This window comes from Moschus berezovskii, chromosome 12 (genome assembly GCF_049115385.1).
Source record: "Moschus berezovskii isolate FMDL1 chromosome 12, NW_MosBer_1.0, whole genome shotgun sequence".
In the NCBI taxonomy this organism is placed as follows: domain Eukaryota; kingdom Metazoa; phylum Chordata; class Mammalia; order Artiodactyla; family Moschidae; genus Moschus; species Moschus berezovskii.
In genome coordinates this window covers 7,985,525-8,002,459 of record NC_142471.1, presented here as the reverse complement: position 1 = coordinate 8,002,459, position 16,935 = coordinate 7,985,525, and the positions used below count along the sequence as shown (strand labels likewise).

Below are 16,935 nucleotides of genomic sequence, written 5' to 3'. Positions count from 1 at the left end.
AGAAATAAAAGGTAATTCCCATTGTGAAGCAGTTGCCCATCAATTATCTCAACACTGTTTTCAGTTCTACCAAACATTCTAACCCTGATGTTTTAAAATTTTTTGTTGGTATTTTATTTTGCTTAATTTACTGTTTATTCTTTTGCTCATCAGGGGAATGAAAGTATAATAAAATATAAATAAAGTTTCAAAAATCTGATATAGGAAAAAAAGTTTTGATAAAACAGATGTAAGTAGATATATTTTTTATTAACCAGGGATATTTTTCTCATAAAGACACAGATTGCACTGTGTATATTTGATGGTAATGTTTGAATCTTTTCAAAATTTAAATAAGTGCAAAGCATGGTTCTGATATATTCGTGTTTTCTTTAATAGGCACACCGATTAACAAACGACCTGTGCTTGGATATCGAAATTTGAATCTCTTTAAGTTATTCAGACTTGTACACAAACTTGGAGGATTTGATAATGTAAGTATTACGATCAGAAATGAAACATGTTCTTCATACATGTTTTCTCATCTAAAAATTATCTAAAAGTGTCCTTTAACAAAAACTTAAGAATAAAAGGAAAAGAAAATGGAGAGTACAAGTTAGAAATAGCTAGCTTCCTCAGACCAAATTTATATTTGAAGGTTTTTAAAAATGAGCTTTCCAATTTACTGTTAAGTTTGTCAAACTTTCATAAGCTATCTGAGTCATAACACAACCATGTTAGTGGAAATTCTTTCTGTGTCTCTTTTCCATTAGACTGTAAGATCAGTAAGAGCAGGGATCTGTCTTAATATTCTTTATATCCTTGATCTCTACCACTGTGCTCTACATATAGAAAACATAATTTGCATATATATGTGTGCATATATGCAGAAAGTCTTTGTTGAACTGAAATTATCTTAAGGTTTCATGAAGTATGGTACTCATCCATGTAAGATTATTCTGGGGGGAGGAAAGGTACGTTGTGTTACTAGGATTCATGAAACGACTTTATTAGCTTATAGGAAATCATACGTCATTGAAAATTTTTTTATCTGTCATTTCATTAAGATTTTGATTCAGGAATGTAGATGTTTTCTTATTTACCATAGCAGGATTTATTTAAACATCAAACGGGGACTTCCATGGCTATCTAATGGTTAAGACTGAACTTCCCCTGTAGGGGAAGCAAGCTTGATCCCTGGTCAGGGAACTGGGATCCTGCATGCCTTGAGGCATGGCCAAAAAGGTAAAACATCAAATGACCTAGGATTTCAGCATTTATAATTCTCTGAGATTTGTTAGAATACCAAAACTTAACTTAAAAACATTGCTGTAAACCAGATCATTTTATTTAGAATTTATCAAAATTGGTAGTTTTCATTCCTTGAGACTAGAAATAACAAATATAGAACTATATAATACATACACACACAAATATACACATTTGGTATTTATCAAAATTTTATCATATTCCCCACCTTTTAATTTTTGAATTTTCCTTTTACTCTGTCAGATTGAAAGCGGGGCTGTTTGGAAACAAGTCTACCAAGATCTTGGAATCCCTGTCTTAAATTCAGCTGCAGGATACAATGTTAAATGTGCTTATAAAAAGTAAGTCCATGCACTCAGTATAGCATATATTCAACAGTATTTTACCTAGAAAGCAGGATGGAATTTACCATGCAACTGAGGCTAGTAATTTCAAGGAAGGTTAACTAGAGTAATCACTCTATAAAAGCATTTTCTAGAGTGTAGTCCATGAATATTCAGCTCAGTTCGGTTGCTCAGTCATGTCCGATTCTTTGCAACCCCATGGACTGCAGCACGCCAGGCCTCCCTGTCCATCACCAACTCCAGGAGTTCACTCAAACTCATGTCCATTGAGTCAATGATGCCATCCACCCTCTGTCATCCCCTTCTTCTCCCGCCTTTAATCTTTCCCAGCATCAGGGTTTTTTCACATGAAATCAGTTCTTCTCATCAGGTGGCCAAAGTATTGGAGTTTTGGCCTCAGCATCAGTCCTTCCAATTAATATTCAGGACTGATTTCCATGAATATTAGATCTGTGAGATAATCTGTGAAGAATGTTTTTGTGCTCAGGCAAATTTGGAAAGTATTGTGTAGAAGTTAAAATGCCAAAGTTTTAAAGTCACATAAACCCAGGTTTGAATTCCGGTTCTGCCAGTTATTTGTTGTTTATGCCCTTGGGCCATTTGTTTGTTCTTTCAGATCTTGATTTTCTTGTTTATAAAATGAGATAATACTGTTTGTCTCATAGTAATGATTAGTCTGATCAGCTAGTGAAATATTACATACACTCAGAGGTCCAGTACCTGACATATAAATAGATGCTATTACTAGTTCTTCTAATAGCTACTATTACTACAGTTACTACATTTAAGATGATGACTTTCTTTTCACTTTTAGCATTTTTTTTAATGAAGTTATTTTCTTTGAAAAATGTTTCTATTTGAGTAAAAAGATTGTAAAGAACTGAACTAAAATAAGCTAGAATATTAAGGTAGCTCAATATCTGAGCACTTAGAAGAAGTGAACACGTATTTTAAAAACCACAACTCTACGATAACATTTTGAAATGTTTTCCCGAATATAACTTCTTTTCATGTTTCCAGATACTTATATGGTTTTGAGGAGTACTGTAGGTCGGCCAATATTGAATTTCAGATGGCATTGCCAGAGAAAGTTGTTAACAAGCCTTGTAAGGAGTGTGAAAATGTAAAAGAAATAAAAGTTAAGGAAGAAAATGAACCAGAAATCAAAGAAATAAAGATTGAAGAGGAAGCGAATATAATACCAAAAGAAGAAAAGCCTCTTGAAGAGGGTGTTGAAAGAAAGGAGAATACTCAGCCCTCTCAGGTAAATAGGATACTGTTAATAGTCCTTTGTTTTCTCTGGTGCCTTTTCTCCATCCTCTCGAAAGATTCCTTATTTAATTTATCTTATAAATTCTATTGTTCATTCATTTTCTCTATTACATGATATTTTTGTGTTTGAAATAGCCATTAGCTATTTTTGCCATTGTTTTAGAGATGGCAGATTGTTAAAATAACTTTCTCAGTGTTAGTAGTGGTTGGTACCTCCTGTGCTAGTAATTAGATAATGGAATTAGGTTGACAATTTTTACTTTTGTTGGTTTAGTTCCTCTGATCTTTTTCTAGGGGAGTAAAAAGAATTTATTGGAATCTATGCCTACACAATCTGAACAGGAAAAAGAAGTTAACATGAGAAAAACAGAAGAAAATGAAAATTTGGAAGATAAAGATGATGATACAACTGGAGCAGATGAATCCCTCAGCATAAAGGTAGAAGCTGAAGAAGAAAAAGCAAAATCTGGGTAAGAAATCTGTTTTTGGTTAAGATGCGTTGTATAGCTGAATGAATTCTTGTAATTTGCTCTTTATGTGTTTGTATGAATCTAAATGTGATTGACAGAATAAATAATTAAGTGATTTTAATTTGTATTTATTATGCAGATAGCATTTGCCTCCTTCAGAGACCCTCCTAATGCAAATTTGTAGAAAAAGATCATATTTCTGATCCATTATTCTTGCTCTCATCATGGAAATTTATGAAATCTTGAGCTGGAGAAAAACAGTTCTTACTGCATTAGCCTCTGCTGCATAACTAGATAATACAAATTTGGGAAGATGACTTTCTCCAGTGTTTTGTAGATGGTATGTTGGGTATAGATTTTGAGAGTTTTAATCATTTTTTAAGCAAAAAATAAGAATGGAAAAGTGCTAGTACTTAGTTTATAAAAAGTCAAACTTGTTATGTTGCATTTTATGTGATAGTAGCATTTACTTGGTTTGGTCAGTTTGAGAATTATTTAGCAGTGTATCAATAATACCTACACTGACAGCGGACCCTGCATTTTTTAGGTGATTTTTGGCATTTCATCTTGTTTCTGAGGCTTAAAAAAAAGCTAAACATCCCCATTGTTAGTGATTCTTTTAAATAAGTACAACTGTATATTTTTTGGATCATTTTCATATTTTCTAAAGTTTGGCCACAGCATGCAGACAAGCAAGGAAGAGGAAAAAATGATGCTTAGATGACTATAGTAAAATGTGTTTATTACAGTTTGTAATATATATCTCTCTGTGTGTACAAATGTGTATTTCAAGTACTCCTTAGTGATACTGGAAATTATTTACTTTTAAGAAACTTAGTAAGTATCTTTTTGCTTAAAATCTGTTTCTCATTTTGGTGATGGTTCGTGGTTTAGTCACTAAGTTGTGTCCGACTCTTACGACCCCATGGCTGTAGCCTGCCAGGCTCCTCTGTCCATGGGATTTTCCAGGCAAGAATATTGGAGTGGGTTGCCATTTCTTTCTCCAGGGGATCTTCCCAGGAGATCAGGGGTTGAACTCCTGTCTCCTGCATTGCAGGCATATTCTTTACCGACTGAGCCATTTTAGTGTTCTTCTAAAATTTTGACAACATGCAAATAAACATGGAAAAATGAAACAAAACTGCCTTTAGATGAATATAGTTTAAGTGTTTGTTTATTATACTTAGTTATGTTTCTGTTTGTGTTAAATGTATATTTGAACTACGCTTGCTACTACTTGAAGACTATGTCAGCTATTAAGAAATTTAGTAAGGATTCAGCTTTTTGCCTAAAAATCTGATTTATAAATATGAATCTATTTCTGGAGCATTTACTGTGTGGAAAGCCCTGTAATAAGCCTGTATTTTCTCTTTGTGAATAATAATTATCTTAATTTTTCATGTTGGTACTTCACCTTATTTTATGGTATAAACTATATTTTGTAGATTTTTTGAATTCTTCAGCTCTGTGGCTTATGTATTTATTTACTTATTAAATTTTTAACATTTTTATACACTTCCTTTAAAATTTAAGTTTTTATTTCTGACTGCGTCAGGTCTTAATTGTGGCACCCAAGCTTCTCTCTAGTTGCAGTGCATGGGTTCCAGAGCTCGGGCTGAGCAATTGTGGCGCACAGGCAAAGTTGCCCGTGGCATGTGGGATCTCAGTTCCCTGACCAGGGATTGAACCTGCATTGCCCGTATTGCAATGTAGATTCTTAACCACTGGACCACCAGGAAAATTCCTATAGCTTTTTTATTTACTGCTACTGCTGCTATTGCTAAGTCACTTCAGTCGTGTCCGACTCTGTATAACCCCATAGACGGCAGCCCACCAGGCTCCCCCGTCCCTGGGATTCTCCAGGCAAGAACACTGGAGTGGGTTGCCATTTCCTTCTCCAGTGTGTGGAAGTGAAAAGTGAAAGTGAAGTTGCTCAGTCGTGTCCGACTCATAGCGACCCCATGGACTGCAGCCTACCAGGCTCCTCCATCAATGGGATTTTCCAGGCAAGAGTACTGGAGTGGCTTGCCATAAATGTATCATACCACAAACAGATTTTCCTGATGTGGCTGCTGTAGAAGATTATGGGTTAGAAATATCCAAAACTGATCTTTGGATTTTATTAGATCAGTGCAACAGAAAATTTTGTGATTGTAAAAAATTAATATATAAATATTTATCTACTATATAAACTATCTCTGAGTAATTAGCTGGTACAAGAACTTTCAGTGTCCTTCCTTTGTAGTTCAGGTGTGGAAGATTAAATAATTGAATTTATGTAAAATGTCTGGTTCAGTGCCTGGCCCGTAGTAGGTACTAATAAACTATAGTAGTTATTTTGTTCTTAATTTTGGTCCATTGAAAGTAAGGAATGTGACATCAAACTTAGGAAATTTGATATTTGTGAGTTCAGATGAAAAAGTCCTCGTGGATAAATTTGGTTTCCCAAAATGTAAAAGATAACTGATGTAATATGTGTGTGTTTTGTGTTTATGTTTGTGTGTAATACATACATCCGCTTAGTATACTGGCTGCATTTTATACTTTGAAAGGCTCTCTTTCTTGGCATTCTGGTTTGCCACTGAGAAGAGAAGGAGGGGGAGAATATTTGCTTCGGCTGATAGCCAGTAATTGTGTTGTTTGCCTCTTTGTAGTTCAGTGTGTTATTGAGTGACTCATTTGGTTTGTGTCTGAGGTTGACATTAAATGAGAATTTCTAATTTTTGATTGCTTTTAAAAATTAATACAGAGTATTAGGTTTTTATTCCAGATTACATAAAAGATTGCCCTGGCTACCGCTTAGGGTAGGATTGTACCAGCTGTTATTGGCATTTGCCGGTTGTGTTCAGTGCTGCGTGTGTGTGCGTGCTCAATCGCTCAGTCATGTCTGACTCTTTGCGACCGCATGTACTGTAGCCCACCAGGCTCCTCCACCCACGGGATTCTCCAGGCAAGAATACTGGAATGGGTTGCCGTTTCCTCCTCCAGGGATTGTATCTGTGTCTCCTGCTTTGGCAGATGGATTCTTTACCCTTGAGCCACCAGGGAAGCCCTCACTCCTATATAGTTTTGGCTTAATAATGTAATGTGCAGTTTAGAGTTAATTTTCGTTTAAAACATTTTAGACTTTTAATCATCTTCTATCTCTTTTATGTTTTGTACGGTGATTCTGAGATGCATGATAAATCTCTGGTGTATGATCCATCTTTGTTGTATCTACTAGAATATACTTATTTTTCTCCCAGATGAGCAGCGAAATAATCTTCTGATTAAACAAGTAGTATTCTTTCAGAAAAAACCTTACTGTTTTAATTTTACATATGTCTATTACATATATATAAATCAGTTAAAGTTGCTAATAGTTTATCTGAAAGTGTCTTAGATATTTCAGCCTTTCTGATAGTTTCTTAGATATTTCAGCCTTACTTAAATGTTAATAGATTTTCAGTAGTAGAGTTCATATTTTTTATCTCAGATTACAGCTGGATTCATTTAATTTTTAAGTACCAATTTGACTATAAACAAGTCTTTAAAATAGGAGTAATTCTTAAGAATCTTTGTAGAGTTTGTGATGCATTGCAGAGAAAATTGACTCATTTGGTACTTTTGTGAACTCAGACTGAATTTCATAAGTGAATTTCATTAAGCTTCCCTTCATCCCTGTTGCCTCACTGTATAGAAGGAAAGGGATAGAATATAAAAGCCTTATGGTTGTACTTGTGACACTATTTCTAGTTTTTTTTTTGTTGTTGCCTACAGAATTGTATAATTAGGAATGATAAAGTATGTCATTGCTAAAAAAGTTTGCATATAAGAATATAAAACTAAAATTATTAGTGGAGGAAGATTTTTTTATCTACATACTATACCCATTAACTTTTAAGGGTTAGTTACTTAGCTGTCTTATGGTTCTATTTGATGACATTTATTCATTTGTCAGCTATAAAGTGATGGATTCTTTTTGAGAGCAAACTGTTGTAATAAGGATAGACATACTGCCGAGTAAATTAAAACTAATTGAAGTTTTTAAAAAATAAATCTAGTACATGGAAAATTTATAATTTAAGATTCTCCTACAATTTACTGAATATAAATTTGTGGTCAGTATAAAATGAATATGATTGTTTTAGAAAGTACATGATATTGAGAAGACCAGAATGGTTGCATTGCTGCTTCTAGAATGCAAATGACTTTCAGTTTCATATTTGCAACTGGTCTCTCATATGCCTGTTTCTTCAGAACTTTAAAGTTGAGAGAATTGGTAGAAGAGGACTTTTGGTAAATATGGAGAAAAGAGAGCAGAAATTGTGTTGAAGTTTAGAAGAATAGAAAGAAAAAACTTGATGTGATTTTAATGTGAACTTAGTATATTCCTATAAAAGGTGAAATAGTATTTCATTTACTACAACTTCAGAAAATCTGATTGAGATTATTTTAATTATTAAGACTAGCCATTGGCTAGTAAAAACATGTTTAAACATCTGGAGGTTGGAAATATTTGAATGAAAAATATTTTTCAGTGAGAAAATGGCTATGAGGTACGATGATTTTTGTTTTTGTTAACTGAGTTATAAAAAACTTCCACAGTAAAACAGGAGAAAAATGTTAGCGTCGACCTTACTAGCTAGTTTCTTGCTGTTCAGCACAACTTCTGTTCTTCTGCCTGTTGGACATTTTCTTTTAATACACTTACTTTTCAGTTTTCATTTTCTCTGAATATATCTTTCTGTAATCATCCATGGTCATCTTATACAGTTTTAGTTTTTAATATTAAAGTGAAACTCAGAGAATATCATACGCTTGGAACCTGCTGTTCCCGGAACAATCACAGCCACGATTTTTATCAGTTTATGTGGTTTGGAACTGAAAAGCTTATGAAGTGTCTTTTATTAACTGCAGTTTTTTAAACCTTTCAAGAGATGAAGCGAATAAAGAGGAAGAGGAAGATGATGAAGAAGTAGAGGAGGAGGAGGAGGAGGAGGAGGAAGAGGATGAAGAGGATGATGACAACAATGAGGAAGAGGAGTTTGAGTGCTATCCACCAGGCATGAAAGTCCAAGTGCGGTATGGACGAGGGAAAAATCAAAAAATGTATGAAGCTAGTATTAAAGATTCTGATGTCGAAGGTGGAGAGGTCCTTTACTTGGTGCATTACTGCGGATGGAATGTGAGGTAACTTGAGTTTTAGCTAGTGATTACTACCTAAAAAATCTTGTACAGTCATTTTCTATTTTAAAATTTAACGAATTATAGACTTATTAGTATTCCATTTGAGGTCATAGTATACCATATAAAAAGTGTGGAGTTTTGGCTTGTAAATATCTCTCTCAGTGACTTCCTACTTACTGTTTTCAATACTTCAAAGATATCCTTAGTGTCTAGAAAACTAAAGTCTGTGTAGTTGATTTTAGTGTTGTGCATGTAGATTAATAGGGGCAACATTGTTGGTAAAATGATAGAAAACTTTCTTTAAAAGTTAAAAGGGATTTGAGCTTCTTGAGGTCTACAAGCCAATTATGAGGCTTCTGGCTCTCTTGATTTTCATCTACCTTTCCACGGTAACCTCTTGTTATCTTCTTAAATCATCACATTTCTTTCCTTTAGTAGGCAGGATTTTAAAGTTGCAATTTCTTAGGAAGCTTTAGCTATTTCAGGAAGGCCTTATATCCTCTTTAGCAGCTCTTGCATTACACCTTGTTCAGAAGCCTCAGAAACTAATTTTTATGTTTGAAACAGTGATTGAAATGTTATGAGCAAGTCTGCTTGACTGAAATAGGGCATATGGTCCAACTCTACTTACCTAGGGAACTGAAAAGCAGAACTGAGTTTTCTTCCTACACAAGTTTCCTTTGGTAATATCTGAATTTTATCCAAAGTTGGCAAGCTAGTTTTGGGATCTGAGCAGATACCTTTAAGAAAAACCTTATTTATTTTGGAATGTCTGATACTATATTTGAAGTAGCCTGTGATAAGAGTTGTAGCTTTTGAAAAGATTGCCATCGAAGTTTTGAGTGGTGGTGTCATGGTGTGCCGTGTTTTCAAGGAGAAATACAGTTCTTATAATTTATGTTTACATTGTATTCTGTGGTTTGGAATGTGATTAAGAAAATATCATCTCCAGAGTGTCTGTTTCTTAAAAGAATACACTCTCTGTTTCTTAAAAGTACAATTTGTGTTGTCCTTTTTGCAGCAGTAGGAAGCTTTGGAAGCATGTCTAATCTGATTACCTTTCCTAATTTGAGAATAGTGCAGTTCTGTTCCAATCTGAAGCTTGGAAGAAAATAGCACTTAAGTCATAAGGAAATGTGTAGGAGTTTTGTTTGGGACTTTTTCCCTTTATTACTTCTAACCAGAAAGATTAACAAAGTTTTGGATTTTAAGAATGCCTGTCAGTATTGTTCTGATGAAACGTACGCTTCTCCAGATGCCAGTTTTTAACGTCGTGTGTAATTTATTCTTTTGACTGTCGGCTCTTGTGCTGTCTCTGTGGTACCTGACTTTCCTCACCTGAAGGGCTGACTATTAATATCATGTTCAAAGGAACATACCTGAGATTACAGAGCTGCTATCAGAATATTTTGCTGTCTGTGATATTTAATCATTTTGATTTTATTAAATATAGATGTAGAGGGAGTTCCACTTTGACCCAGAATGTAAATGTTAAATATGTTAGTTTAAAATTAGGAAGGAAAAATTGTATCAGTGAAAATTAATAACTACTATGTAAGGCCCACAAGACAGATAATCTGAGATACATGATCTTTTATGTTTTTTTGTTTGTTTCCAGTTCTTTTATTCTAGTTATTCTGCTAGGTTATATAATGAGGCAGTTTTCCTAGTAGTCTTTATAAAATGCTTTAATTCTGTGACCAGTGGGTAGAATTTAAGCATTCTCCAAGTTTAACTGTAACACAGACTTGATTATTTTCTGTTAATTATCTGTTTAAACAGAAGGGGCATAGATAAAAATTGAAACATTCATGAAATTATTCTGCAGTTAAGTTGCAACTTTGTTTTGTTAAGAAAAGATTGAATAAAGGAAAGAGTAATCCTATCCTAGGAGCACTTGGATTGTAGAGGATAGAAAGAATGTTTGATGCTTGTGATTTGAAGTGGATGGAGTGTTGCCTAGAGTAAGGGGAGATTTTAAATTGAGACATTCAAGTTTTTAATGACATAGAAAAGAAAAATGAAACCTAGTTCAACAAGACAAACTTGAATTAATGAGAAGGATGTCATCTACTCCTGACAACTGACAAGTTTGTTTGGTACGAACTTTCAAAGGAAGAAAACTGACCATCTTGATGAAGACCTGTAGAGTGGATCTCTACAGACTCCAGCATCGTAGAGAAAACAGTTGTACTTCAGTAGATTAAGCAGTTATTTTTTAATAGTCAGCTTTCTAGTATTTCCATTTCTCTCTGGAATTATACCCAAATAGTCTGTCTTATTGATGAATAAGAAATTGTGAGTTTTGCCTCTCCTTTACATCTGAAGCTAAATCGGATGAGGACCTCAACAAATCCTCATCAGCTCTACAACTGTCTTCCTGTTACTTGGGAGAGCTCCAGTTTGATTTATGAATTTAAACTTGAGTTGTGCAATTAGAAGTGAAGATTTATGTATGAAGTTTCATAAAAATAGTTTTATTTTCACTGGCAGTCATTCATTATAGTAGCAATTTAGGAAATTTTGTATGGAACTGTTTGAGTTTTGTTTGATAGAAAACATTTTCCAGAAAGCAGATTTTTCTTAAGAAAAATAATATCTTAGAAAAATACTGTTTTCTTATGATTTCTACATTTTTCTTTTTTATGAAGTTCTATATAAACCTTTATGTTAATTTTCATTTATACCCCTATTTCATAGCTGAAAGTGTCACTTTTTTTTTTTTTTAACACATAAGATAGTGTTTGGGCCAGTTTGTTTTTAACTACTATAATGAGCAAAAAGACTTTTTAATTTGCTCACGTCAAATTTATGAGAAATAGCCAGAATTCTGACCTTTAACCACTTTGTGCTTCAGTGCTAAGTTACTTGAGTTGTGTGAGACTCTTTGTGACCCCATAGACTGTAGCCCGCCAAGTTCTCTGTCCATGGGATTCTCCAGGCAGGAATACTGTAGTGGCTTGTCATTCCCTCTTCCAGGGGATCTTCCTGACCCAGGGATTCAAGAGTCTCTTAATATCTCCTGCATTGGCAGCAAGGTTCTTTACAACTAGCGCCACCTGGGAAGCCCAAAATGGTAAAACACAGCTACAGAAGTTTTCGGATGTGATGACCATGTGCAAGGCTGTTGTCCAGAGCTATATAGATTTACTAGTTCACCGCATGCCTGTTTACAGGATTCTAAAACCATCCAAGAGCGCATTCAATAGGAAAATACACAAAAGAAAGAGATCACTTTTTTATATTGTAGTGTTCTCTTCTAGTCTTTTAAAAAATGTATCTCTGTACACTAAAAAACTTAGTCATACTTCAGTAATTTTAATAGTAGGCTGTCTGTTATATTTGTTTTAATTTCTCAGTGATGTTTATATTTTATAGGTATTTTTAGTATTATTAGCTAATTGATCCTTTTCAGTCTCAGGTTTCTAGGTTGTGCCATAAAACATGGGATTGATGTTTGAAAATAAAGTTACAGTTTGGAATTCATTGGCCATAACTTTGAGTGTGTTGGATTTATCTTTGTTCAGTAGCAAATAGCCTGGTTCAGTAATATTTACAACCTTGTGTGTTAGACCTATCTAGACTGCTTGGCATGGGATTTAAAATACATCAATATTTTATCATGTATTGGTGCTGATTTATTTTTCTCCATTTCCACCTTGACTTTCTATAACCATGGATTTGGGAATTTGACTAGAGAATTTATTTTTTATGTTGATGATTACCAACTACATTAAAGAATACCCCAACTAAAAATAAGAGACACTGTAAATTTTAGCTGTAACTCAAATAACAAGTTCTAGACCATATTATATCACAGAAAACTGAAAGTCAAGTAAATTATTCTTGAATATATTATTTGAAATGAAAATGTGTTTCATTTAAAAAATACCATATTTTTCTAAGCAAGCTGGCACCTCCTTGCAGGGAATAGGTGGAATAAAAAGCTTTCACAAAGCAGTTGGTTTAATCACATTTTTGTGAGCACACACCCGCTGTTTATCAAACATGTTGCTTTATTTGGCAAACATAAGTTCAACATCTATGAGCCAATATTATGCTTTGCACTAAAGGTACAAAGAAATATTCCCTGTCGAGGAATTTGTCCAGGTGAGGGAAGTACCCCACCAGGATTTACAACCCCCTAATGCCCTCAACCTCTCCTTATGTTGCTTACATTCTTCAGTCATTTCTTAGAATTTTTTTTTATGCCCCCATATTCTTCTGTTGCTTTTGTGTTGCTTTGCAACACCTGCTTGACAGAACTGCAAGAATCCTGGTTGAATCTGACACTGCTCCTCCTCCTCTTCGCCTGCACCTGTGCAGTTGATCAACGACCACAGTGACTGGTCCTGTTTTAAATTTATGACATGAGCCTCAAGTGGGCACTGTAAAAGGCCTCCTCCCGTGCCCTTTCTGCTTTCTCAGACTGCTTTATTTTTTCATGGCATCATCTTTCATTATTACAGTAATTTTTATTGGTTTCATTAACATGTAATATTATATTCAGGTGTACAATATAGCAGTTTGATATGTGTATATATTACACAATGATCACCGCAGTAAGTGTAATTCGTTCCCATCCATCACTGTACATAGTTACAGAAATCTTTCTTAATATTCTTTCTTCCCTCCTCAAAGCCTCAGCAACTCTCCCCATCCCCACTTTCAGCTGGTGACGTCATTGAAAAATTGAAAGAAGAAAATTTCTACAGAATTCCACTACGTGACCTTCTTACCTATATATGCTGCCATATTTTATGGCTTCTCATCTTTCACCTTAGGTGAACAAACATGCTGCTATCTAAAACCCATCTTCTAACGGCCGTACCTTCTGCCAAAATCAGAGTTATGGGCCCAGAAATTCTCCTTTTTTCTCTGTTTGCAGTTTCTTGTTCTGTTATAAACCATACCCATCTGTATATAGACCTGCAGTTGCTTCTTTCATCTCAAAGAACACTCCTTTGAACTTTCCCTGCGCTTTTACTGTGCTGTTTCTTTGTTCCATTTCCATCCGGCAAAAATGATTTATTTATACTTGTTGTCCACTTTTTCTATTGTTTTTGTGTAAACCCAGCCCAGTAAGGCTCACGCCACACTGCACCTCCAGAACTGTCAACTGTTCCACCTTATTTCTTAACTTCTTGCTTGCCTTGCCTGTGTAACTGACCCAGTTGATCACTCTTTCTGTGATACTTTTTACATGAGTTCCAACTGCTGCAGCTGCAGTTACTTTTCTTGTTTATTTTTCTTTTCTGCCTTTCTCAAAATTAAAGAACCACTTCTCAGTTATTTTATTTTTTCTATCTTATTTCTTGTCTTTATGTGTTTTCTCTCTTTTAATTGTTCTCTTCTTTTATTCTTCTGGTGTACGTTTTAACTTAATTTACACTGTATTTCTTTTTTTCCAGTTCTGACTTGAGTCACTGTTTTGATGTTGAATTTTTTAAAATTATTTTTTGGAGCCATATTTTTTTGCCCATTTTTGAATTGGTTGTTTTTTTTGTTGATGTTAAAGAGTTGTCGGAGTTCTTTATATATTCTGTATACTAATCCCTTATCAGAGATGTAATTTGCATATATTTTCTCCTTTGAACCCACAGGATTGTCTTTTCACTCTTGGTATTGTCATTTGCTGTACAGAAGTTTTTAATTTTGATGAAGTCCAATTTGTCTATTTTTTTCCTGTGTTGCTCATGCTTTTGGTTTGTATCCTAGAAAACGTTGCCAAATTAAGTGTTATGAAAATGTCCCCATTTTCTTATGAGAGTTTTATAGTTTTAGCTTTAATATTTAGCATTTTGGTCCATCTTGAGTTAATTTTTGTCTTTGATTGTGGTATTCAACTTTTTTAATGACCTCTTTGGGTCATACACAGAGCCCATCTCCTAATTTGCAGATAAAATGGGGTTGAGAGTCAGACACTTGAACAGACTGGAAGTGCCCAGTCCTGTGACTTTTCTTCCACTCCTGTAACTTCTCTTCCACTCCATGTTAAGTTAACTGTAAATGAAGGCCATTTGACAGTGGTCTCCAAGTGAATATCTGTCAGACTGTTTTAAGGAGAGAAAGGGAACATGGCCCATATCTTTGTCTCTAAGCCTCCTTGACACTCTTTGTGCACACCTCCTCTTGTGTGCCCTCCATTTCACTTCATTTCATACCTACTGCCATCTCCAAACTCTTGTCTCCATAAACCCTTCTGTCCTAGCCTGTTCACTTATGTTTATGATCCAAAGCATTAAAATGGAAAACTAGTATGGAAGTCAAGGGCTGTATGTTACTGCTCATGTGAAGAATTGTTTTGCACCATGTAAAATGCTTTATATCAGACAGTCCTTCATGTAGAGAAATTTAAATGAAAGCTTATAAGCAGTGAGTAAAGTGAACATAAATATAATTTCTCTTTAGAAAAATGACTTTTGAGTTGGTTAGCTTTTTAGCATAAGTAAAAATAAACATTTCCTTTGTGAAAAAGATGGATAAACTCAGGTATTTTTGCACTCAAATGGCTTTTTTCTCCCTCGGAGTGTTTATTTAACTGGACCTGTTCCATCAGTATTTATTATAGATTGATAGGTGCATTTACTGTAAAGCATTAACTTGGACCTGTTCCATTTCATAGCTTTATAGATTGGCAGGTACACCAGTATGTTTGTCTAAATGTGCACAAAAATACTAACCCCCTAAACTTATCAAATATTCATAAAACAAGCTTTGGGTATTCTTTTAGAAGTCAGTAGCTGCATCACAACATACAATGAGTGCCAGAGTTGTTAACCATTTACAGTGATCTTTATAGTCCTGGTACAGTGTTCTGGGATGTGTTGTTAACGTTATATACTGCCTCTGCCTGAAGACCTTTGTTTCATTTTACACAGTTAAATTTTCTAGGAAAACAGATCTATAGTATTGTAATGCCATTCTTTTATACTGTTTATGTCAGATGATACGATAATACTAGTGTTTCTATCATTCTGCTTTTCTCTATTATGATGAAACCATTCCTGCTTTTTTTTGGTGTGACTTGAACAGTGTTACCTGGGGTGGAAATATGAAATGTTAAGAGCATACTTAGAATTTTATTTTTTCAATAATATGCTTTTATTTTTGTTTAATCTTTTTAAGTTTATTTATTTTTAAATTTTTTTGGCTGCACAGGCTTTTCATTGTTGCACATGGGCTTGCTCTAGTTGTGGTCAGCGGGCGGGGTCTACTCTAATTGCGGGGCGCAGGCTTCTCACTGTGGTGGCTTCTCTTGGTGCAGAGCACAGGCTCCAGGGCTCATGGGCTCAGTAGTTGCAGCACTCGGGCTCCAGAGTTCAGACTCAGTAGTTGTGGTGTACAGGCTTTGTTGTTCTGTAGCATGTGGGATCTTCCTGGACCAGGAATCAAACCCATGTCCCTGCATTGCAAGGCGGATTATTAGTCACTGTACCATCAGGGAAGCCCTGTTTTAAGTTCATGACTAAAGGCATTAAACGGTACTCAGTAGGTCTCTTTATAAATTTTGCTTTAGGTATTTTCTCACGTTAAAAATAAATGTCTAAATCGAGATTATTATAGAAAATTCATAAAGTAGGTAACCTGGTTAAATTGCTTATAAAGTTTGTAATTGATAACTAGTGCTGCTTTTCTCATAACTTGATCTTTTTTTCTCTTACAACATATTTTCCCCCATATTTGCTTACTCAGTTTAAGTGGGGAAATTCCTTTCCATGCTAAGATGGCCTAAATTTTCATCTCAGATGTGAGGTTTTTAAAGCTAAGTTAGTTTTATGACGTGTGTTATCTTTTTTGCATGTAGATAGGCAAGAAACAAAATACAAAATTGTTCAGCAATTGCTAAATGAGTCTCTCCTTTACAGAAAAAGTACAAATGATTTTAATATTTCACTTATATTAATAGTTGGTTACTAGATTTTTATCTTTTACAGTCTGTATATGTATTGTAAATAATGAGTTTTAAAATATTTTGTCAGTTCAGTTTTGCTTTTGACATTATTTGTACATTATTCTGCATGTAATTATTGTGTGGTTATATGTAAACACATGACTGATAATATTTCTTTGAAAGTGGTTTAGTTGGGTTTAAAATCGGAACCAAAATCTGAATTGTTGTGGGCACAGTAACCATTTTGGTATCTTCTGTCTGGTTGACAAATGCTCTTTTCCATTTTTATTGTTGCTAAATGATTTCTTAGATGATTTGCCAACACATCCAAACAAAAATCAAAATGTTTTCTTTTTAGAACTCTTTATTTTTCTCTGGTGAGAGCAAGTATGCTATGGTCTCTGAATGGTTCCTTTTAGCTTTGTATAAATATTTTAATTCAGCACATTAAAATTTCAGATATATGTAGCTGCTTTTTTGGGAAGGGTTCATAAGATTTGTATTGTTGCCATGTAATGGCTGACTACTATTGTCCTCT

General features: G+C 34.4%; 1 protein-coding gene across 6 annotated transcripts in view; it reads left to right on the top strand.

The window, feature by feature from the left end:
• ARID4B (AT-rich interaction domain 4B) overlaps positions 1-16,935 on the top strand; it is a 145,360-nt gene that overhangs the window by 94,330 nt on the left and 34,095 nt on the right. For 3 of the 6 annotated variants that reach the window (XR_016038726.1, XM_055425776.2, XM_055425775.2), the window contains exons 13-17: positions 379-473; positions 1,492-1,589; positions 2,613-2,856; positions 3,159-3,334; positions 8,234-8,506. Coding sequence is in view for 5 of the 6 variants with exons in the window: in XM_055425776.2 (XP_055281751.2) it covers positions 379-473; positions 1,492-1,589; positions 2,613-2,856; positions 3,159-3,334; positions 8,234-8,506 (886 nt within the window). In the remaining variant the exon portion in view is untranslated. The remainder of the gene's footprint in view (positions 1-378; positions 474-1,491; positions 1,590-2,612; positions 2,857-3,158; positions 3,335-8,233; positions 8,507-16,935) is intronic. The other 3 variants (XM_055425777.2, XM_055425778.2, XM_055425779.2) reach the window with 3 other exon arrangements.